We start from the raw sequence: 25,584 nt of genomic DNA, 5'->3' as shown, positions 1-25,584 counted from the left end.
ATGAATATTTTTTAATAAGCAAAGTCGTACAGATGCGACAAAAAGCTCTTTGATGAGAATAGTTTATAAAGGGTAAACTAATTATACAGGAAAAAAAAATACATGTTTTGAGGAATGTGTTCAGCATTAAAAGTTATAATAAGGATAGTTCTTCCTACCTGGGCAGCCAAGTCCAGGGGAGGCGCAACCTGAGGTTTCCGGGGAAAGAGTTGCTATGGCAGTACCTATGAATGATTTGAAAAGGAACATTTGATATTTTATAAATATGTCATTTATAAAACATTTTTTTATACAAAAATCAATTCTAAACTGAAACTAAAACAACATTTAAACAAATGTATAAACACACAAAAAATATATATATATAAAATGAATCAAGTGGGCAGACTTGGACCTTTTTTTCCTGGATGGGAATAAATATTAGGCAAATAAAAGTCAGTTCAAAAAATACAATTTAATTATTATAAAAAAATACAAAATACAATATAATAAAAATTATTGTTGCTCAAAAAACACAATATAAAGCTGACTTAAGCTCTAAACACTGTCAAAAATATAAATTCTCTTTAACATCCATAAATAGGAATTCAAATCTAACTTAGGACAAGAACTGGACTGAAAAAGTGTCATACGTTTCCCAGCCATCCTCTGGGCTTTGACAATGGTATGTGACCTCAAAATGTCCAAGCTGAAACTTGAACATCAGCGACTCAAACGTGGAATTTAATAATTCTCAGAAGTTGAATGACAGAAATGTTCTACAGGCTGGTTTGATCGAGGCCCAGGAATGCCACCTTTTCTCTACATGAACCAAGGATGTATGAAATACCAAATTCCATCTTGTTTTGCTTTTCAGATCTTTCCAATTTATAATTTCTAACTGTGTTAAAACAACATAATTGAAGAATGCATGACAACATCTTGAACAATTTAAAAGCTAAGCAATCTGCAAAAGTAAAATTTCAACTCAAATCATATCTATTGGTTAAAGTTTAGTCAATGCAATTCTCATCAGAGCATGTGCGAGCATACATCACTCAGTCTATAAACTATTTGTACAGATCTTCTTAAAGATTTTGAAGGTTTTCATATTTTTACACTTTTTCAGTAGCTTGATGGCTTTGAGTTTTGATATGTAAAGCAAACCACTCTCAGTTCCAAGTTCAACAAAAGCTGATTATTTTGACATTTTCAAATACAATATAAATCTGACTTAAGCTCTGAGAACAAGTCATTTGACTTTTTGAAAAACTTCAAAAAGATTTGATTCAGGTGTCAAACTGAATCTAATTTGAACCACACTGAATCAAATCAGGTGAAACTAATCCATAGCACATCATAGGAATGTAGTAGCAGGACAAATGTAAGAGCTCTTAAATATATTAAGAGAGACGTCACATTGCGGCAGCTGTCTAGCATTATAACACTGAATCTCTGATCATCTTGAAGTCCTGCATTAAAAGGCAGGTTGAGGGAAAAAAAACCGAACTGTTCTGCGTTTCCATGCAAGGTGGGATCGCTATCCCCCACTGGTCTTGTCAAAGGATGAGAGGGAAACACATGAGTACCCAATGGAAAGAGAGGGGAGGGGAGGGTAGCGTCTTTAAAGCATGCTTATTAGTGACAGCATTAGTTTTGCTGCAGGCTTAACTTCACGGGCCTCTTGACTTCATGCCAACATCACAAGCACAGCTGGTTGTAACTGAGCAAAGGAAATAGTTATGTGTCATAGGCTCCAGCGTCTAACTGTCTGCAGTTTGCAGAGGGGTCTTATACTGCTCCTGTCAAGGCCAAGAAATGCTACAACAGGTCTACATTTGAAATGGGAACTTTTTTTAAACGAAGGAATTGAACAAAAGAACGTAGTTCATTAAAAAAAGAGCATTATGTGATTATTTATTGAACCAAAAATCAATCCAAACACATATGACTTTAGGAGAACTAAAACCAAAAAGGTGAATTCATTAATCAAAAATACTCAAATATTTTGTGTGTGTGAAGGATCTTCTCAATGAATCTGGTGATCCAGTTCACAAAATTGACTCGGTACGGATAGACCAATTCGGTTCTCAAGTTCATACTTACTTAATGATCCAGTCAAAATAGTTAACAAGCTCACTAAAGGAGATGATTATCAGTAAATAACAACTTAAATATGGACTTAACATCAGAGCAACAGCGCTCTGACATATGGTGCAGCTGTGCTTCAAGCGATCCGCGTCTCAGCTCGAGGTGCTTTTGCTGTTGTTTCCTCTCACCCCTCCCCCATTGCTCCCTGACTCATCATCTACACTATCGTATCTGATAAATATATATATCCAAAAATATAACTTGGACTATTCATCACACAAAGCTAACATACTGACTGATGCGCTGATGTTAGAAGACTTGAACTATGAATTGAAATCATATGGACTGCATCTATGCTATGCTTTTCCATCCTTTATGAAGCTTGAGGCTTTAGTCCCAGTTCAGTTCACATCTTTTGAAGAGATGAACATCCAGAGTCTTATTCACAATCCACCTTTTGTGTTCTTCTAAAGCAAGTCAAAAGTCATAACAGTTTGGAATGACGTGACAATACACCAAAAAACATCTTCGGGAACAGGAAAACACTGAAGCGTTGACCTTCACAGCTAAAAGCAAGCAATTACACACATATTAGGCATGTTAGCAGTCAACTCACCACTAGATGAAGATGTTAAGTGAATGCAATTTGGGAAACAGACTGCAAAAGAAGATGAGAAATTAGTTGCTTTTCCAAACGACAGTTAGCATAAGCAGTTCATTCAAGTGACATGGCACTGATATTTCAGTAAGTTGCATACAATATCTAGCAAAAGGAATGCATTTCTTTGAAAGGGAGTGATGTTAACATGAAATCACAGTATACAGTGGACGTCCACATTGAAAATCTTGGATTCAAAATTCAGTTTAAATCGTAAACCATAGTTAAAAGGTTTTCGATTTAAAAAACTAAATCAAACATTTCAATTCCGTAAAGGAATTTTACGACAAATATTTAAGATTGTGCACCATAGTTGAAATTAAAAAAAAGAAAAGGAAAAAAAACAAGCAAATTTCTGATGAAAGATGATCATTTAAGACCACTCTCAAATCATGCTGGATAGCATCAGGTTTTTACACGGGAAAAATCTAATAGAAGACTTTCATGCTTATTTTTCAACACACATTTTCACGCAAATTGCAGTGCTGGGTATAAAATGTGTAAAGTTAAAAAAAAAAGAAATCAAATAAAACAAGCATTTTCACATGTGGACTTTGAAGCTCACCGTTACAATGTGTTGCTAATGATTTGGATTTGATCTGCTATCTGAAACACTGAATCTGTGCACTCTGTGATGTTATCTTCTCCTGACAAGGAAATGCCTTTAAAAGCGACTTCTAATATAGAGGTGATTCGACATGTTATCTGGCACTTCCAAGACTAGCATAGACCAAATCTATTTGGCTTTATCTATCGTAGAGAACAGAAAGTTAGTGAGTTAACTCTTTTGATCTGAGGCGCAAGGTTTAATGTGACACTTTCTTCCCATGGGCTGCTGACCCATGCTGTGCTGAGTATCTAGAGTTTCAGGAACCAAGCTAAGTGGATGAAAGCAGTTCCTGGTGAAGCATGTTATGCATGTGAATCATGCCTGCCTTTGCTATTCCAAAGCTCATTACATCGTGAGTTAGAGGGCATTTGAATGACTGTAAAAATGCTGTCTAAAAGTGGGAGCGGTTATGACATTTGGTTCTGAAGATTCTTTTTTGATCAGAAAATGCACTGGGAAAGGCCCCTTCAAACCTGGCATTAACATCCATCCATGTACTGTATGTTTCCAAATCCTTTGGCTGAATTGCATTTACAATAGCACTCAGATATTATTTCCGTGGTTATGTGCACATAACAAAACAACATTTCCGTACGTCACCAAAATCATTCTTTGACCACTAATGAATGTGGTTTTAATGAATCTTGGGTGTATTTACATGTCCGTTGTGATCACAGGACATACAAAGCCTTCTCTGTTAGTGTAAAACATCTCTAACAAATACATACATTTTCCTTTTCTTTTCAAATGTATCTGTATTTGCTTATGTTTTTTTTTCCAAGTGCTTTCTACCCCTGATTTTTATGTTTTAGGCACTTTTACTTCTCTGTATTTAGGATGTTCAATATTTTAAAGTGAATTGAATAAGAAAATACTACAAAGTTTGAATCTAATATGAGATCGTCAAATTCATCAGACAAATAAATCATATTTTGTTGATGCGCTCACATCTAAACGCCTTACACTTCACAAATAATAATTCATAAACCAGCATTCAAATTATATAGCTAAAACAGTATACTTACTGCAGCTGAGCGTGCTGTCAGTCTGTGTGTAAGTGCCCGGGATAGTCCAGAACGAATGATCCCAATCAACGACATTACCTACAACATCACAGGTGAGGGCAGACAGCTCGGATTGGCCCATGGCATAATCCCAAAATCGGAAATTGTAAACAAAGCCATCCAAATTCTGATCATCCACGTCGACAGAGCTTGACCCTTTTCCAGCAAGCTGGAGGATTCCCCCACCCTGCAGGGTGTAAACCAGGGAGGTCGAGCAGATGTTTCGTAGATATCGACCTTCAAAGTACACTGCCACAAAGCCAGAGGACCTGGTCCAGGTGAGGCAGATGGGCTTCATGCTGGTTGTGATGTCTGAGCTAGCGATTTTGTCGTTTACAGAACAGTAGGTACCGACTATGAAAAGCTCCATGCCTCTGGTTGTTTTTTCAAATGCCAAAATGGATGTCCCTTGAGCATTAGACAAGGTAAAGATGGTCTCTGTGCTCTTCTGGGCAGTGCGGGCGATCTCAAAGCACACAGTGAAGGCGGTGAGAACAGGGATGGAGACTGAATTGGACACTCTCACTGTATTCTTGCTGCTCTTTGGGATTGTGACCTTCTGGTTCCTCAGTGACACTGCCACTGCAAGAGTGAAAAACCATTAGATATTAAAACATGACACAAATGCACATACTTAGGTAATGTGGGATAGAAAAACATTCGTTCAAACCTCTTTATGGTCTTCAAACGGGCTAAACGGGGACAAGAGTCTAAATGTGAATCGACTAATACAGAGTAACTGTTTTTATAGTACGTTTCATCACATGAGAAAAGAAGAGAAACAGTAATGTCTGAAATCATCCAAGGTTGTCAGGAACACTATATTAAGAAATCATTCTAAGACACTTCTTTCAAACTGGGAAGTCATATTCTTTTGGCCATGTTAAAACCCCTCTTTAAAGTCCTATTTGCTGACACGTTTCATTTAAATTGGCCGAAGTTTGTGTCTGTTGGCCGGCTCAATAAAAACCATAACCAATTCAGAATGGAAAAATACATCTCTTGTTGTACTATTAGGTCCCTGCACTCTAATATTTGTGATGCTTTCTGACATAACCAGATGTATATTTCTATCTAAGGATGACAGAAAAAGCTACAGGTTAGCCGAACACTAAACTTTAATGAGATTGATCTCAAAAGTGTTTCATTAAGAAACTGGAAAATCCTCTATATCTGTAAAGGCTACTGGGTTTTAATGGGTGTTATTTCCCACATGTCTGACTTCATTACTTAGGTTATTTATTGCTGGTTGTTATTTCTTTTGGAGGAGTTTGTGCTGTTTGATCGCGACATGTGAACACATTTCTACATGTCAATTTAGGCACCCTTGTTACTGGATAACGAGCTACACCTCGAAAAAAGTAAATATAGATATCAATTTTATTTTAGCTTTTGCCACAAAAAGATTCTTCACCCTCTATGAACTGAATTGATCAACTTCCTGTGGTGAAACAAATATATGTGACTTTACAAACTCGCAGAAAATCATGTTAAAAAAATATAGATTTTGTTTTACTTTATTTCAAATTACTGCTGTTCTTTTAGAATGTTCAATCACATGAATAAATTACATTTCAAGATATATTAAAATAGAAAGCAGATATTTTAAATTGCATTATTTTAATGCATTTTTTTAATAAAATAAATGTTTGTTTTTTTTAAATATTAAAAAAAATCTTACTAACCCCACAGTTGGACTGGTTGTGTACAATTTTTACTATTTACTCTCACTGAGGGGAAAACAGTCTTATTATCTTACACAATCAAATTAATGAATTAAATAATTTTTTTTCCTGAAATACAAGACTGATTAAAAAAAAAAATTTGCAGGCTGAAAACTCAGACTGAGAGAATGAGAGAAGTGCGGAATATAAATAATAAATGATTAAATGTTTGTGACTGCGGTCATCATAAAAACACAATGAGATGATATACCGATGAGTGAAAGGCAAAGCAAAATGCTGCAGCAGCTGTGATATGAAACAGAGCGGCAGAGTTTAGCAATGTAATCTCGATAAAGCTGCTGTTTATGAAGTCTGAAGTTTATCCGCAACATTAAAACATTGTGCTCCAGCTGTCACGCTCGTCTGGAACGATTATCTGAAATTTGTTTTAAAGCCACAAAACCATAGCAAAACATAATTAATGAACCATAACAGGGTACATCGCATAAATTTAATACAAATTATTAAACAGAAAAGTATTTTAGTTTATGAGATTCTTAAATAAAATAATTTTTAAGAATAATTTTCTAAACATTAATTAAATAAATATAATATAAAAATACAGGAATAACCATGCAGAGCTCGCCATGTAATAAACATACCTTGCTTGTAACTGATATGGAAGCCTTTCTTTTGGACACTAAAGTCTGAGGTAAAGGAAACCTCCATCACATTGCCACTGGAGTTGAGAGTTAGTCCATTGGGCGTTAAGCCGCAAAATTTGGTATCACTCGTGCCAGTGTTGATGTTGATGCGGTCATAGATGCAGCCTTGTGCTTCCTCAAGCTCGAAATCTAGGAAGGTGATCTGCACTATAAAGCCGGTCGGGGCCTGTATGGTCCACCTGCAGGCCTGACTGGGTGGGTAGTCATTGGGGTAGCAGGGGGAGGTAAAAGAGCCCTGGGAGTCGGTGAGCACCACATTGCAGCTGACGCTAGTCTGGCAGCTCTGTGCTACTGTAAGCAAACAGGTCACATGTCACTTTACGTTGCATGGCCGAAGGACAGAGGTATTAGGAAAGGGCCAAGGACAGGAGTGAAATCAGATGACAGGAAGATGCGTTTAGACAGCCACCGGGTTAGTGCATCGACAGGGACAAAATGAGAGGGAGATTTATCAGAAAAGATATCAGGGCTGGTCGAGATACAGCGAATCACTTAAGGAATCCGAAGTCATTATCCCGTAAAGATAACCTAGAATCCTGAACTGTGATTTAACCATTTGATAGACATGATAACGATGACATCTCCAAGCAAATAAAGAAAAATTCTGTCATCATTTACCCACCCTTGCTCCAAAACCGTAAGTCTTTTGTTCATCTTTGAAACACAAATGAAGATATTTTATTGAAATCTGAAAAGTTTCTGTCCCTCCATTGACAGTCTGAACAACTTCCATATGAACAGTTGAGAAGTAGTTAAGTCAAAATTTTCTGAAGACACGATTTCTTTATATGATGAACAGATTTAATTTAGGCTTTAATTCACGTTTAAATATTCAACTCACACATCAGTTAGGGTAAATGGAAGCTTAAGCATGTTCGCTTGACAATTAAGTTTATTTTCGTGTTACGCAGCACGTTTGAGTTTCCCAAGAGGTTTGTTCTCGCGCATCCAGCAAGTACGGTTGAGCTTCTGTTTATGTTCGCTGATGAATGTTTATATGTGAATAAAAGCCTTAATTAAAGCCTTAATTGTTGTTTTGATGGAACAAAAAGTTCATAAAGTGTGGTGGTTGCAGGGACTGTCAAAATGTAATATTTTCATTTGTGTTTCAAAGAGGAACGAAAGTCTTACATGTTTGGAATGACATGGGGGTAAGTAATTGATAGCAATTATTTTCATTTTTGGGTAAAATAACCCTTTCAGATCCCTCAAGTTGGACATAAAGACTTCAACACACTGGGAAAAAGACTTGATTCAGAGACAATGGCCTCTGTTCATGCTGCCCCGAACAGCACATTAGCAAAAAACACAACGCTTTTTGGCAAATTGAGCAAAGCTGAGCGATTAAGCTTTCTCAAGATGCAGTGGCTCCCTAAGGACAAGTTTGATGTACGTAAAACATTACCGAGGGTTAAGCAATTTAAACTAATTTTAAATGATTTACAATGTGTGTGAATTAAAAAATTGAATTTCCATGCATGAAATTTTACAACTCTTTGCATTAAAAAAAAAAAAAACATTCATAACCCCACCAGATTTTATTTTGAGTATTTATAGGAGATGGCTTTAAACTAAAAGGTATAATAATCAATCCTCTGGAGAAACATGAAATTTGGGATTTGATGGTTTACACAGATTCCAGGTGGGGAACAATAAAGTTTGAGTATTAAATCGTGAGAACTGCTCTCTTATAGCATGATAAAGGGCATCCACCCTAGAAAAGGAAAATGATCTTCTGTTACAGGGGACACAACTTTAACCATAGATTGAGCTCTCTTCAGAGACCCGAGTCGTTACATGCCTTGAGCTCACCAGAGTGGACAGTTGAAATAGACCACTTCAGACCACATACAATTCAATCCAAACTGTCAAGATGCCAAAAACACACACTTTTCTCTTCTCTTTTTCTGTCAGAAGTGGTCGGACATCTAAAAGCATTGACTCAACTTGACTCAAAAGATGGCCATTATCAATATTTTTGCTAATTATCACATTTGTTAACTCTGTGGCATGGTTATTAGTTGTTTGTGAGATTTGCTGGATAAAAATTAGGCATAAGGTTTGTGTACACTCTAAAAAAATGCTGGGTTGTTTTAACCCAATTTTGGGTCAAATATGGACAAATCCAGCCATTGGGTTACATTTTTTAAATTACATTTTTAACCCAATCTTCGAGTTTGTCCATATTTGACCCAAAATTGCGTTAAAACAACCCAGCATTTTTTACACACACACACACACACACACACACACACACACACACACACACACACACACACACACACACACACACACACACACACACACACACACACACACACACACACACACACACACACACACACACACACACACACACACACACACACACACACATATATATGAAGAGTTCAGATGCAAAAGCCTCTAAATGACATTTGAAATTTTCTTCTTTAATTATGATTTTTATCAAACTTGTATATTTAAGTTCAGTAATTTCACTTAAATAACAATTAATAGGTAATTATCATTGCCATTTAAGTGAAATTACTGAACTTAAATATACAAGTTTGATAAAAATCATCATTAAAGAAGAAAATTTCAAATGTTTTTTGAAAGGTTTTTCTAGGCATTGGGATACCTGGTTCTTCAAATGAAGCAAAGCAGTTGTTGAAGGGTGAATTATCTTAATTTTGTTGTTTTGGCTTATGTTAACGCTTATTGGTCTTATTTTAAATCATTTTAAACCATCTTAAATATTCTTATGACTTTAATGAGCTATACACTAAGTTAAACATATAACTGTATGCAAATTACTGACTTGTTTGCACTGGATTATTATTATCTAGGGACTTTGTGTGATTTAGAAATGAATCCAAAAATATTTCAGTGTGGTATACACAATTAAATTGAACACACAATTCTTGCAAAAGTGTTACTATGTGCCTCTGGTCGAATTTTCTAATTGAACAGCATTAATGGATAACTTCTTAATAAAAAATAATAAAAACACTAGGAAAGATTAGTGCTCGCTTCCCATAGCCCTGTGCCAGCACTCAAGCCAAATTTAAATGAAACTAAATTAGTCAAAATATGTAATAAAAACGACATTTGAAGAGTTACTCTGAATTTAATAAAGTATAACACATTACGTGTTAGGGCCCCAAGGCAAAATTATCTTTGGCTGTACCGTTGGTAGTTGTAAACCATAAAACAATTAAACTAAATAGATTCTAATACATTTTATAACTGCCTCATTTTTTATTTCACTTCTCGTGAAAAGCCAGAAGACATTGTTCATGCAAACAACACTTCGTATATATATAATGCAGACCCATTTTATTGAAGTGTAAGTTAAGGTTTCTACACATGTGCATTCTTCTCGTCCCTTCTGGGGGATCAAATACACCACACAAATCAGAATGTCAAACCAGTCTGAACTGGGTCACTGCAAAACCTGCCACAAACAAGACCCCATCGACACACTTGGGACAGAAAATGGTGGAAAATGTGTTACGTTTGTCCAGCAAAAACAAAGAAAGAGGTGAGGGGAAAAAAAGATCATTCTTTCCGCCATCATGCCTGGGTTTTGAACAAGCAAGCAATGGGACCAGCTTTTGACAAGTGGCCTGTGAGTGTTTTGCAGAAAGAGGCTGAAATCACTATTGGACGGAATCACGCTACTGGAATATCCTGCTGTTTTATAGATGTGTGCAAAGCTGTCGGAGTGGGCCACAGTAAAAAGAGAGGCACGACCAACTGTGCTACAGAAGCCACAGGTCTAACCTGGCAAAGCATCGTGTGCTGCTCAGATCCTGGTTCCCACCCAGGACGGGTTCATCTCAATACTGCGTCAGAGGGACCAAACACGTTTTGAATGATCCTATTTGCACAAAGTGTACAAAACAAGACATGGATCACTCCACTCAAAGGTCATTTACTTGCTAGTGGGGTAATTCTACAAAACGATTACAATTTGTCTCTTTCATATACATAAAAATGTCTTAAAAATGAATACCCGATAACAAGTTTCACTAGTAAATATTAGCCTATAGATTTTTTCTTAGGCCTTGATTACATGAAGGGAAAACGCAGATATTTCCAAGAAAATTTCCTGTGATTTACACGAAATCCCCATATCCCCCAAATCATCATGTCAACTGTTTCACGATAGAAATGTTAAACGACAGAGAGTAACATCCAGTGATGCAAACTACTTTTTAACTCAAATATGGTCGTTTTAAATTGAAAATATGCATTTATGTGATTCAAGTAATTCCGAACCAAGTGTGACTATATTTACATTTTACATTTATTCATTCAGCTGACGCTTTTATCCAAAGTGACTTACAATTGCTATATATGTCAGAGGTCGCACGCCTATGGAGCAACAAGGGGTTAAGTGTCTTGCTCAGGGACACACTGGTGTCTCGCAGTGGTTTCGAACCCAGGTATCTCACAACAAAGGCATGCGTCTTTGGTTTTATTGAATTATTTTCTTGCACTATAGTGATACACAGAAATAAACACTTGCATGGACAAATAATAATAACAACACTTAAGGAAAGTAATAATACAGTATGTTACAGCTAGGGCTGTCAAACGATTAATCGTGATTAATCGCATCCAAAATAAAAGTCTGTGTTTACATAATATATGGGGGTGCACTGTGTATAATTATTTTGTGTATATATATATATATATATATATATAAATACACACACATGCATGTATATTTAAGAAAAAAATATTATTTATAAATAAAAAATGTATATTTACATTTATATATTATATATAAATCTATTTACAGTATATACAGGAAAATATTTCTTAAATATATACAAGCATGTGTGTGTATTTATATATATAAAATAATTATACACAGTGCACCCACATATATTATGTAAACACAAACTTTTATTTTGGATGCGATTAATCGCGATTAATCGTTTGACAGCCCTAGAAAGTGTAAGCTATTTCTGTCCTAATTTTTGGTATTTTTCATCATCAACACTTTGGAAATACAGTTGAGGACAAAACTAACTAACTAACCAACCAACTAACTAACTAACTAACTAACTAACTAACTAACTAAACAAACAAACAAACAAGCTGCTGATTTGATGGGATTTTAGCAGTGTGAAGTGACTGCTGAAGAAGTGAAGGTCAATGAAAGACAGAATGCCTGAGACAAGAAGAGCTTTGATCTCAAAATGTCCTTTTAGAAGAAGGCCGCTTAGTAAAGATGCCAAAAGATGGAATGTCAGATACACGTCACGGATCTCAGGCTAAAAAAGCCCGGGAGATTAAAATAGCCCTTTCAGCAGCGTCACATTTTGTGAAAGCTTTAATCCTGGGTCTCATTTCTCTCACTCTCCTGCCAGTTTACCCACTGTCTTTGTACCTCAGGTGTGCCGCTTTTACCTGCCAAGAGTCAATTAACAGCTCACCCAAAAATGAAAATCCTGTCATCATTTACTCACCTCTCTGTCATCCCAGATGCCTGTATTATACTAGTTGTACCAGTTGAATTCTTATACATGACAGGGGAAAAGAATTATAAATAAGTAAATAAATAAAAATAAAATAAAAGTGCACTGTGAAGTGACTTTGTTGTGAAGCTTGGTCATTCTTCCCAGCATCTAATTTTGTGTTTCTTGGAAAGAAGAAAAAAGCAATCAAGGTTTGGAATGAGATGACATGAAAATGTTCATTTCGGGGGGAACTATTCCTTAACTGAGTCCATCACTTAAGCGTGCTGCTCTTGATCAACACGGAGCGGCTGTTCTACAAAGATCCAGAGAGATTCAATTCTATAAACACACCCATGGCTCCTTGGCTTATGAAGCATGGCACAAAAAATAAGGGTTTTGTAGAACAAACATGTGACATGTCGAGTGTACATTTGTGGTTTCAGAATGAAAAACAACAACAGCATATTGTAAACTTATGCACAAAGGGGTTGTTCCCTCCACAGCCCATAATCACATCTGGTTTTAATAACAAGCTCTAAGATTCCCTGTCTGGAAACTAGAGTCTGTGCGCGTTGTTTAACCGAATGTGACAAATCAGATCTAATCAACAAGTTATTTCATCAAGAATTTTGATTTAGGCGTGATTTAAATGAGGTCTAGAGTGCCCATGAGAGGCATACCATCCTAATATGATGCTAAAAATTGCTCTTGGCCTTCTACGCACAACATTATACTGTTATGCCGCGGCTTAAATAAATTGAATTTCATTGTTTAGAAAGAGCATTAGCTCTCGCTTGTCAGTTTTTGAAACTATTAAAGCACTTTAGAAATTTCCCTGATGCTGATTCCCAGCATTAAATCTGATCTTTGCTCTAAACCATTTCTGACAGCCATCCAACAACCATAAATGTTCCGACTTGGACCAGTATAACAGTACGAACAAATCAGGCGAGTTGCGGTATGCGACTAATATTAAAAAGACACATGCTTTTCATATGTAGCTCGCAAGGAACTTGTGAACAGCAACAACAGACCGGTTAAGGATAGGATTTGAGCAGCCTGTTAAGAGCAAATCCATGTTTTCTTTGGTGCTGAAATCACTAATAACATGTCTGATTAGTAATAATAACTCCATCTCAGTAACAGTATCTGTCATAACAGGGATTTTGTCAGCTTCAAATGTTGCTCGTAATAGCTTGCAAGCAGGCACAGTACACAGTTTACCATTATATGTAGGATCATTATTCAACTATAAACTGATTATGGCTTTTTCTTTCTTTAAAAAAAAGTACATTTCTGTTTATGACCGAAATATTTTCATGATGTGGTTTCTAAGCCAACACAATGCAAGGAAAATGACAATAAAAGCATGAAGCATGATAAAGGTAAAGGGCAAGAAATGTGACAAAGTCCTAAAATGTAAGGAAGCTAAGAGAGAATTTTACACATGTACAGAAAAAGAAAAGAGAATCACTGAAATTAGAAACTGAAAATATGAAATAAAGGGTTAAAGAGAGAGAAAAAGGTGAATTAATGAGATGGAAGCAATGTTGATTTAGCATGATGAGCAATAAACATATCAAATCAGTTAAGAATAAAACTACGGCTTACATTTCCAGATAACACACCATTTGCATTTTAACATTTTGCATTTACAATGTATCTGCAGAGCTCCTTTACCTGTAGTCAAAAGGCAGTTCAGCAGCAGGAAAACTGCAAGAGCATTCTGGAACTTCCATCTCCACCACCGACCGCTGATGAACGAAATCCTGCCAATCAGATTAAGCAAAATAAATTGAAACAAAACCACAATTTAATTTATTACTTAGGGCTATATGTAATTTTAGTATAGTGTAAATACATGAAAACCACAATTGCATTAGAGGTTTCATTAAATGGACTGCAGTTAAGGCCGGGACAACATTTTTACGCAATGGATGTTTAAAAAAACGCATTCGGATTTATTTGCACACACACACACACACACACAAAAAAATGCAAATAGCACCATGTTGCTTACTGGATTTGTTAGTCACTGACTCAAAACACTTCATACACGACAACTAGCATAAACTTCAATGCATAAACTTTACTCACTTTCTCTCACACACAGGAGTACAAAATCTTTATTCATGCATCTATAATTTGGGAGAACTTTGAAGGTTTAAATTATGTATTTGTGGCATGGAAAAAAAAAAAAAAACGATTCTTGTCAGAACAGTGACCGCAGCCATCCAAAAGCTGCCCCATTATATAATGACTAATCACTCTCCCATGTCAGCCATAAGAAGTTTGCTGAAAAATATCATGGACGGTGAGGTTTACAAAGAGGTACACCACTATTTACAAAGCATAACTTGGAACAGTTTTAAGGTCTTCATGCAAAAATGTAAATTCTGTCATCATTTACTCATGATAACTGTGTGGAACAGAAAAGTCAGTGGGGTCCAAAAAAACATGGAACACCAGTGACTTTCATGGACATCTTTCCAAATATTTTGTTTGGTGTTCTGCAAAGTGATTAAAGAAAAAACTTATGCTGATAATTTGCTCGCCCCCATGTCATCCAAGATATCCATGTCATTCTTTCTTCACTTGAAAAGAAATTAAGGTTTTTGATGAAAACATTCCAGGATTTTTCTCCATGTAATGGACTTCAATGGGAACCAAACGGATCAAGGTCAAAAAGACAGTTTCAGTGCAAACTGTTGAAAGGGCTTTAAATATTTCAGGCGATGAATAAGGGTCTTATCAAGCGAAACGATCGCTCATTTAAAAAAAACAAAACAAAGTTTACGTTTTATAAGCTCAAATGTTCGCCTTGCTCTGTTCTGTGATGCACGTTCGTGACTCTCCTGTTCGAACTCGTTTATCGAAATGAACGAATCTTTTTTCATGTCATTTGGTTCATTCAATGAACGAAATGAATGAGTTGACTCTGGAAAAGATTTGTTCACTCAACAAGTTCGAACAGGAGAGTCACGAACGCGGATCACAGAACAGAACAAGGCGACCATTTGAGCTTATAAAACTTAAACTTTGTTTGTTTTTTTTTTTTTTAAATGAGCGATCGTTTCGCTTGATAAGACCCTTATTCATCGTCTGGAATCGTTTAAAGCCCTTTGAACAGTTTGCAGTTTGCACTGAAACTGTCTTTTGGACCTTGAACCGTTTGGTTCAAGTCCATTATATGGAGAAAAATCCTGGAATGTTTTCATCAAAAACCTGGAATGATTTCATCTTAATTTAAAACTGAAGAAAGAATGACATGGATATCTTGGATGAGATAAGGGTGAGTAAATTATCAGCAAACGATTTTTAAAAGTGAACTGCTCCTTGGCTTTAAGTCAAGAAGAAATAAAGTCATACCGGTTTGAAACAACATGAGGGTGACTGAATTATCAAACAATGTTTAACCCTAAAATAAACCTTTGTTTTTAACCCTTCAAAGAGAGGGAAGGATACTGACATACGATAGAGCCTACTATAGTACAGTATACACATTAAAATCTGCTGTTCAGAATCCATTACTCACTATGTTTGTGCTTCAGATCCACAATAATGGACTGCACTGAGCATTTCCCAGGTGTCCCTGCTCTCTTTAAAGCTTGAAAATAGCACTTCTGAGAAATTTGTATCACAGTTTGCTAGCTGAAAAAACAGCAATCCAAGGCTTTACTGAAAAGAGAAGCTGATAAACAACATACTTAAAAATAAAGGTTCGTCAGTGGTTCTTTGTAATAGAGATCAATACAATTTTTTCTTGCTTTGGGGTCCAACTCAGTCACTTTCTTGATTAAAAAACGTTACATCTATGAAAAATACCACAGAATATCGGTTTCCAAGTTCTTTGAAGCATCAGAAATTGTATGGTTTTCTATAGTACTAAAGACAGTTCTCCTTCTGCATCAAGCTGTAAAACCCTAGTTAGAAAATCTACAAAGCATGCAACACTATAATCCATAAAATCAATCTCAATCTCACATATCTGTGATTTGATTTCACTACACAAACACATTTAAATTTTGAAATTGGACATTAATAAACAACCCCTGGCCTGAAATCTGCTTCCAAGAAGGCAAGTTCTAATGAGTCATTAAGTTTGTGGAAAATGAAGATCCCAGTGGGAGATGAAAACCACAAGAGACCTCATAAGTTATTCTGAAGACATTATATGTTTGATTGGGCATTGTTCATCTACATTTGGATTACAGTGATGAATGTCTTCATTATAACAAATGGATGGAAATTTCCCTCCATCTGGGACAGAGTATGTTATAATGAGATTATCGCAATGCTTCATTTGATACAATGGTTAATAACACCTCAGTCTGTTGTTGCCAAGACTAGAAGTGTGTGAAGTTACAAGATCCTGTGTGAGGTCCCGAGATCTTGTTTCACTTCAACAACCATTGTCGAAAGATAATGGAGATCTCTATTTCCAGCCCACAGTACAGTTTAGCGAAGGCAGAATCAGCCAGCAGAACAATAGATAGGGCCCTGAATTCATATTTTATTAAACAACCACAACATGCCACCAATTGCATTCATTAGCAGGCCATGGTGATGCATGTCTCGTGAGTCGAGACCGGTCTTGGTCTCGAGACCGCTTTTACATGGTCTCGGTCTTGTCACGGCCTTGACAGTCTTTGGTAAGTTATTGTCTTCTTGGTCTCGGACCTCTGGTCTAGTTCTCGCTGTCTAAAACCGACATAGTGGTCGGGAGATTTAGCAATACAATACTACAATATCCACAACGATACCCACAACGGTTTGAAGCGCTCGTCCGAGTGAAAAGTGAAGACTGTGGCGCGAGCGTGGAGCCACACGAGAAAACGCTGTATCCGCGCCATTGATCGCAGAGGCAAAGAGCACTTGATCACTTGATTAAAAAAAAAACACATATCATCTACAGTTTTTGATGTATTAATATTTAGTAAAACACATATCAGTGACATGATGGGTTTTAACTTCATTCAGGAGATTTTGGGTAACTGCACAACTGACAGATGACTTCCCAGATAGCACAAGTCTGATGTGATTTTTACATCTGGAAGATGTATTTTTAAGAGTGTTTGCTCATCTGCAATACGTCTACAGGACATTTCCTGTCAGATGTCAAATAGACGTTTAGAAAATGTCTTTAAGAATACATATTTAGATGTCTATTGTCTATGTCTTTTAGAATACATGTTAAACAGACATCTTCTAAACGTCTATTTGTCAGGAAACGTCCTATAGACGTATTGCAAATGAGCAAATATTCTTAAAAATACGTCTTACAGATGTAAAAAATCACATCAAATATACTTGTGCTATCTGGGTTTGAGCGCACCGCCAACGGAGTGTGTGTTTGTAACCATAGCGACAAAACGACCAACTTTCGGATCCTGCACTTAAGCTTAGAATTTCGTTTTTAATAATAATAATAATGATAATTCATTACATTTATATAGCGCTTTTCTCGACACTCAAAGCACTTTACATAGGGAGGGGAATCTCCTTCACCACCATCTTTAAAAAATATAATTATTTAAAAGTTGCAAAATGGATTCATTTGGAGACTTCGAAATTGTCAGAGATAGGCAGGCAGCACGAAACAAAATCTTACAAGTTATTGCAGCTTAGCTTCAACAACACTAGTCTGTCAACAATCTGGTCTTGGTAGTGTCTTGGTCTTGGTTTAGGCGGTCTTGACTAACGTAACAAGTCTAGCAGGCCACGATGGTGGAATAATATAATTTAAAGGGACACGATCCCTTTAAATGAGAAGAGAATCTTATCTAAGAGGAATGTAAGTCAACACCCTGAAATAAATCATTGTTACAAATCAGAATGTTACTACATATTTTTCAGCCCTAAATAAACAGCCTCACAGCATCTCTGTAAGTAGGAGCATTTGTAGCCAGAGTGATCAGAATGAGGCCATTTATTTAGACCATTATATAAAATTCATGTAATATGACATTATAGAACATATGAATAATGTTCAGAACGCTCCCCTAAGCGTATGTAAATACACATGAATGGGGTCAGCGACTAAGGGGACCCTGCAAACAGCATAAAGAACTTGATTCATCATGGCAAAAAAATAGATGGAAAACCAGAAACAGTGCCTTCTGGTATTCATAAGACTTCAGAAAAAGCACAATAATAGGAATAATAATATACATTAACATAGACTTTAAATCTTTGGGAAATCCTAAAAGTGTACAAAAAATGCATTAATAACAACCCCAATGAATTACAAAGAGAAACCTTTAACTGAAAATACAGCAGGACATCAACAGATTATTAGAAACGCCACAGCTGTCAACACTACAGAAAATTGAATATTTGTCATCCTCACATTTTTCTCTGACATGAGCTCATCTCATCTAATGACATAAGAAATTCCACATTATATACACCTACAGTCGGGCATCAAATGTCTAACTGCCCAAAAACGCTGTATAGCCTACGTGTAGGCAGGTTAAATTAGAAAGACGCAGCTAGGTTTAGACGCATAGACATTTTAAACACTATTTAGTTGTTTACAGTTTTATTTGTGGTCATCTAAAAGTCCAATAAGCCATTTATCTGCCCACCAACATAATGCGACACATTCTTTTGGGCCATGGATATTTCACTTCACTGGTCAAAACAGTAGCCCAAGTAGCCTAAAGTGCAACAAAAATATGTACAATACACCTATTTTACCAACAAACAAACAAGATTATGTGCGCTTTCCATTTATGAGTTGACAATCAACGTTGTCCAAAAATAAAGATATAGATAAAACATGTTACTGTCTCACGGACCACTGTTTCTAATTGTATTATTATTATTACAAATAATTTAGGACGATATATACTTTGAACTTTTCAAATGAATCTCCTTTGGTCAAATTCAATTATCACAAAAACCGCCTAATAACAGAATTATTGACAGAGAGACAGAGAAAACCAAAACATTAGTAGATATAGTCCGTATGCCATTTTTTACATAAAACGTAGGAAGTTAAAAACGTTACTTACATTATTTCATTGAAGCTCGTCCCGTTGAAGAACCATTATATCTCTTCTCCTGTTTGAACAACTTTAAGAGAACTTTGAGAGGCAGCCCACCATCAACTTCCACGCGCCACGCCGATGCTTAGCAAAAGCATTTCATAATCGGAGATATTCTTAAACCAAGTGCAATATCTATTTTTGGTAAGATTAACCTCTTCTCCGAGCAGACAGATGCTGGTTAAAGCGTTAACAAGAGTTTACTAGACACAACTGTTCTTGTCCGACCGCTGGAGGCAGTTCTCCACAGAGCCCCACCCAACAGTGAGAGAAATCCCGAGGAGACCCCGCAAAATAATAAATAAATAAAATGGGAATACGTTGTATTAGTTCTTGGTAGGTAGCTACTCATCGGGATTAAATATGAAATTGGCAGCAAATAAAAATTTCTAATTAAAAATAACATAATTATGTTTATTAACAGTCATTTTTATAAATTTACATGTAAAAAAAACCGCAGTTAGCCTATTTATTTGTCGATAGAATACACACACACACACACATTCGTATGCCATATACACGCATACTATACGCTAACCTGTAACCACATGCACACAGTCCAACTATATATTCTATAGAAATGCTATATACACACACTCACAGAGAGATAGCCTACATAGCCTACTTTTTATGTTATTTGGCATAATCTTAAATTCAACCAAATTTAAATTATGTAAGAAATTTTTAACTCAACCAAACTAATAATATGTAAGAAATTTCACATGATTTAGGCTACAATTAGTACATCATGATCATTATATACAACACTTGAAATGTATTAATATTAAATCTGCAAATAACATAAACACATTACTTAAATGACTAATTTCATGTTTATATTTTCATTAACAAATTATTAGCCTACTTTGATGACTTTATAAAAAAAAAAAACTGTAAAAATGATTTTGTCCTCAGTAACCCATGCTACCTACTTTGTTTTCAACGTCAGAGAAGATGTTCCAGTTAGATAGTTCCTACAAGTCGGATAACTGTATTTGCATGTACCTCAGATACTTACATTTTAGCATTCAGGTCAAATATCATGCTCTACAGAAATTTCAGGTTATGTAGTTGTAACCAATTCCTATTCAGCTGATGTATGAATAATACTACAAATATTGCCAATGTTTATGGATGAAGAGCCTGCCTCTTTCTTTGAATCAGATAGTGTCTCTGTGGGGACTGTTAGGTTTTGATCTATTGTGGGTGTGAGAAACCATAGACAATAACATGGACATTTATTATAGGCTAGCTACATTTATGTTTTGTTTAGTATTTGAGATTTACAGCCACATTGACGTTTTATCACCACAACACAGGAAATTGCCTGAAGATTTCGAATTTAAAACAACTAAAGAGCCATAATCCTTTCAAATGCTTTGCTGTTAATAATTGCTTATTTACTTAGCTCAATAGCCAATGCAAAAGATGGTCAATTTTCATAACGCTATAGGGAGGAAAAAAAAGATGAACCAGTTTTTCGATTCCCACAGCACTGATAGCGATCAAGTAATAAACTTTATCTGTGCACGTCAATGTCAATACCCTTAGATACACCATTAAAACACTAAAGAGAGATTACAAAGTCATGAAATCTGAAGAATGTAGTCAATCAGAATTCAAAAGGTTAAAAGACAAAGCCATTATGGTCTAACCCTCCTCCATGTCAATGGATATGCACTCCTAGATGGATTTTATCAGAAGCAATATATTCACTTGAGCCAATTAAACCCGAGTACAAAGGAGTAAGACAGGTAAGGATGGAAAATCCCAGGTGATGTTCATTTGCATCCGCAATGAGGCAGGAAAGGATTCAGGCAAATGCAGATGCATGTAGTGATAGCTCAGTCAATGCCCTTTCTATTACACTTCAGGCTAAACTGTGGAGAGAGAGGAAAACAGAGGCACCGCTAATTCAACCGCAAGAATCGCAAGTTGGGCAGAAAACAACAGGAACCATCTATTGTAATTAATTGATTCCGGCATATGCACACTGAACTGACCGAGTTCATTCATGCATATTGCTGGCTAAATGGGTTGTGCCTAATAAATAACAAAATTACCCATATAACTAAACTCAGAGCCTTTGAAATGCAATATCACGCTCATATTTGAATTAGCAGGAATACTTACTGCTACTGGCAATAATTCAAATATGAACAAAGTACCAAGCATTAATGACAGTGAAGGAGAAAATACCAGTCTTTCTCATTTAATCTAGTCAAATAAACTGCACAAAAAGCTCCAATTGATTTGGATTTTTAATTGACTGATTTAAGACTGTCTGCAGAAGCCAGTTAACACTTCTAATTCTTATTCATTTTCTAACTAATGCTAATTGTTTACATAATGTAATGCATAAAAAACTTTTGCTGATAATTTGCTCACCCCCTTGTCATCCAAAATATCCATGTCATTCTTTCTTTAGTCGAAAAGAAATTAAGCTCTCCTGTTCTAGTTTATCAAAACGAAGAATCTTTTTTCGTGTCATTTGGTTCAGTTGACTCTGGAAAAGATTCGTTGCTTTTGATGAATGAGTTCGAATAGGAGAGTCACAAACGTGCATCACAGAACAGAGCAAGGCGACCATTTGAGCTTATAAAACTTAAACTTTGTAATTTTTTTTTTTTTTAATGAGCGATCGTTTCGCTTGATAAGACCCTTATTCATCGTCTGGAATCGTTTAAAGTCCTTTGAACAGTTTGCAGTTTGCACTGAAACGGTCTTTTGGACCTTGAACCATTTGGTTCCCATTAAAGTGCATTATATGGAGAAAAATCCTGGAATGTTTTCATCAAAAACATTAATTTCTTTTCGACTGAAGAAAGAAAGACATGGACATCTTGGATGACAAGGGGGTGAGTAAATTTATCAGCAAAAGATTTTTTAAAAGTGAACTACTCCTTTAAGCAGCATTTGGCAACATTTAAACACCAAAAAGGAAAATAAAGAATACTTACGACTTGCGAGTACGACTCATTTTTCATAAACGATTATTATACAAAGGAAAAAATACACTGCAAATGATTAAAAAAAAGTCAAATAAGAGTCAAAAAAAAGATTTATTGTTGATCATAATAATAACGCTTCACTAACGGCAAAAACCTTCCACCTTAAGCATATACATAGGAGTGAACAGAAAGTAGTAAAAGTAGTTAAGAGCAAAGTCACTCTAATGCTCATGTTTCAGAGAGCCTGAGGAAAAGATGAGATTTCTGGTTTAATAGATATCTTGAGACATGCTGTCATGTCCAAATACCAAATAGTTGCGAAGCCAGAAAACTTCAAACCATTAATATGTGTTAACTCCATATTAAGAATTTGAAAGGGTCTTTCACATGCACCTGATGTTATTAGTGTCGCATCTTTGTCTCAGTGGTCTAGTAATGAAAAGCTATTGACATCCAATATGACCGAAACAGATGTTGTATTGAGTGATGTGGGAGTGTCCTGCGGAGCGTCTCTTTTCGATACAGATGGGGCTGGGGAAATGGCCCTTTTTTCAGTTCATCTGGGCCAGATCTCTGATAAAGTGGTTTTAAGGGGGACAGCACAATGGTTTCATTATTTGCCAGTGGTTAAAAGCTTCAGGGCCTTCTGCAGATTCTGGACGGCAGTGGCCACATCCTCATATTGCAGTGCACTGCCTGCATATTTACAGTATTTCTGAGCCAGAGTAAAGTCTTCTGGTGTGAGCCGCAAGTCTCCTGTAAAGAGCAAAACAAATTATTAGCGGCATTCTCTAATGATGCATTAAATCTATAAAGTGACAGATTTAATTCATTTATAATTGTACAAAATATTTATATTTCAAATAAATGTGGTTTATATTCAGAGAATCCTGAAAATAATGCATCACTGGACAAACATATGAACAATAATAAAAAGAATGTTCTCGAGAATCAAATCAGCATTATATTTTAAATTGTGATAATATTTCACAATATTACCTGTATTTTTGATTAAATAAATGCATCCTTGGTGAGCATAAGAAAATTATTTATGGTAGTGTTTGAATGGTAGTGTACATTAGCTATCAATTAATAGGGAATATATAAATGATACAAATATAATATGAGAAAGACACAGACACTATTACCAAAGTATTTAAACGTATCCCGGGGGAAAATTCTGGAAAAGCAAAGCACCCATTTCACACATGCATGTCTCTCCAGTGCCAAACAGCACATTAAATTATAGGGTGAGTTGAGGTTGGGCTAGTTTATGAATACTTAACTTCAGGCATTTGAAATATTATAGTCATGGTGCACAAATGCCTTTACCACAATGTAAACTATGCTGGCTCTCAGAAAGACACTCTGAGTGACAGTTTGAGCTGAATCCATAATGTGGGAATAAAATAACGAACTGGGCAGAGAAGACCACCAAAACACTTGAGAGCTTTCAAAACAGTTTAAGGTACAGCAGTTCTGGGAACCTAAAAAAGATCTCTAGATCCTGTCTCCTCTCCAGTATTAATATTTAACCACAATACGTCTTTGTCTCATTCAAAAGCATTGCTTGCACCTCGATTAGTAAAGTACACACAGACTGCGAAGACTAGAACCACACAGCGGTCTCAACTGAGATGCTCGACTTCAGAACATTTCAACAAGTTAAAATACTGGTAATGTTATGACCTTGGTCGACTTTGGATGTAGAAGGGGTAAAATGTGGAAAAGAAGTTTCAATGGTTCATTCTTATGTGATACATTTACAAATATGAATCTACTTATAGACCATTTTGCAAGATGTAAACAACACTGGTCCAGAAGCACTTCCTTTTTCAGTTTTTTAACACTACGCACATAAAAGCTGGGATAAAATACAACCAACAGAAAGTATAAAACTGAATCAAAAAGTTAAACAAACATCTTTAAGATGTTTTCTTTACATGTGAAAACAGTTACAAACTGAAACAGGAAGTCTTTCTAGACCAGTGTTGTTTACATCTTGCAAAATGGTCTATATGCTGATCAATCGAAAATAATGCAGAATGCACAATCAAAGATTGTATTAGAATGACTTGAATATTTTTGATCACCAGTAACTACTCTGAAAAACAGGGATTGGATGAGCATGGGTTTAGAAAAGGAATTTATCGTCTGTATGAAGACTCCATGAGCCACAAGAGAACTTTGTATCTGTGTATATAGTTTATATAATATCATATTATTGGCTTAGTATGAAATGTTAAGCCAACAACCAAATCAGATTTAGTGTTGTTATTGTTAACTAAAATTAAAATATTCAGTCATTGAAATTAAAATATAAAATAATAATTGCCTTGGCAACTAACTGAATTACATAAATTTAAAGGAGACATGATTACACTGACGGTGAAACTGGATTAAAGAAGTAATCCACTTTTCCGGAGATTTCGCTTTGGCAAGCTGTTTCGATCTCCCAAAACGAACACAGTTCATCGGTCTGGTTTTGTTTGAAATTAAATCACATCAGTTCAATCTTCGATTTAGCTTGAAGTACATCGGCACCTTAATCCCTGGATTCAAAGACCATTTCCAACCCTTGGAGGACAACCCCTAAAACAACACCTCACATTCACAGCCATGTTTTACATGCCCAATTAGTGTCTTATGAGGCACAGACTCCCTTCAAACCAATTAGACAATGTCATGGCCAATCTGTTGTCCCGGAAAGACACTGAAGGTTAGGAGAGGATGAGAAAAGCAATTTGCAGTATGACATTGCAAACTTTTCATATTGAGGTTGTAGACTTTTTCTTTTTGGGCACGTGATTCTATGCAATAATAATGATGACCAATATTTATATATTGTCTTCCTTATTTGTCCCAATCTGGGCACCTGTTATGATATCAGACAGCCTTCAATTATCCAAAACAATATCAAATGAGACTCTGTTGTCAATGTATACATGACTGGTTTGGGCTAGAATAGTAACTTTTGTCTTCTCAAATTTGTGACAAATTGCGTCTTGCACTGCAAATCTTTAATTCTGATCTATTTCTGACCATTGCAACAATAAAAGGCAGTCAGAAATGACCTCAATCATTAGCCAAATTATTTAATTAGCAACACTAGCTTCGGACACAATCAGGATTAATTCTTATAGTGACACAGTGAATGATTGTGAGGGAATGTCATCTTGAGCTTCGTCTGCGGTCATCCCGTTTTGGAAAGCCAAAACCGTGAATCTGCTTTCCACAAAGCATTAATTTATTTAGAAAAGCCACTGCAATGTGTGCTTTTTCCTCTGGCTTTTTGAGCAGAAAATGAGATCAATCATGTTGGTGAAATGAGGTCCTATTC

The 25,584-nt window shown here is 35.9% G+C and overlaps 2 protein-coding genes across 8 annotated transcripts in view; both read right to left on the bottom strand.

Moving 5' to 3' along the window:
• adgrg6 (adhesion G protein-coupled receptor G6) overlaps nucleotides 1–19,535 on the bottom strand; it is a 40,521-nt gene extending 20,986 nt beyond the window's left edge. For 4 of the 7 annotated variants that reach the window (XM_089118791.1, XM_089118786.1, XM_089118787.1 and 1 more), the window contains exons 1-6: nucleotides 19,261–19,535; nucleotides 13,925–14,013; nucleotides 6,729–7,082; nucleotides 4,364–4,984; nucleotides 2,687–2,728; nucleotides 159–224 (exon numbers count right to left, since the gene is read on the bottom strand). In XM_089118791.1, coding sequence (XP_088974917.1) covers nucleotides 159–224; nucleotides 2,687–2,728; nucleotides 4,364–4,984; nucleotides 6,729–7,082; nucleotides 13,925–14,013; nucleotides 19,261–19,262 — 1,174 coding nt within the window. In that variant the 5' untranslated portion in view covers nucleotides 19,263–19,535. The remainder of the gene's footprint in view (nucleotides 1–158; nucleotides 225–2,686; nucleotides 2,729–4,363; nucleotides 4,985–6,728; nucleotides 7,083–13,924; nucleotides 14,014–19,260) is intronic. The other 3 variants (XM_089118788.1, XM_089118790.1, XM_089118792.1) reach the window with 1 other exon arrangement.
• A 2,801-nt stretch (nucleotides 19,536–22,336) lies between these two features.
• Nucleotides 22,337–25,584, bottom strand: part of vta1 (vesicle (multivesicular body) trafficking 1) — a 30,982-nt gene continuing 27,734 nt past the window's right edge. Inside the window, exon 8 of the mRNA XM_039692609.2 lies at nucleotides 22,337–23,000. Coding sequence (XP_039548543.2) covers nucleotides 22,858–23,000 — 143 coding nt within the window. The 3' untranslated portion in view covers nucleotides 22,337–22,857. The remainder of the gene's footprint in view (nucleotides 23,001–25,584) is intronic.

The sequence above is a fragment of the Pimephales promelas genome, chromosome 13 (genome assembly GCF_988280905.1).
Source record: "Pimephales promelas chromosome 13, fPimPro1.hap1.1, whole genome shotgun sequence".
Classification (NCBI taxonomy): Eukaryota; Metazoa; Chordata; class Actinopteri; order Cypriniformes; family Leuciscidae; genus Pimephales; species Pimephales promelas.
This window is presented reverse-complemented; position numbering and strand designations above follow the sequence as displayed.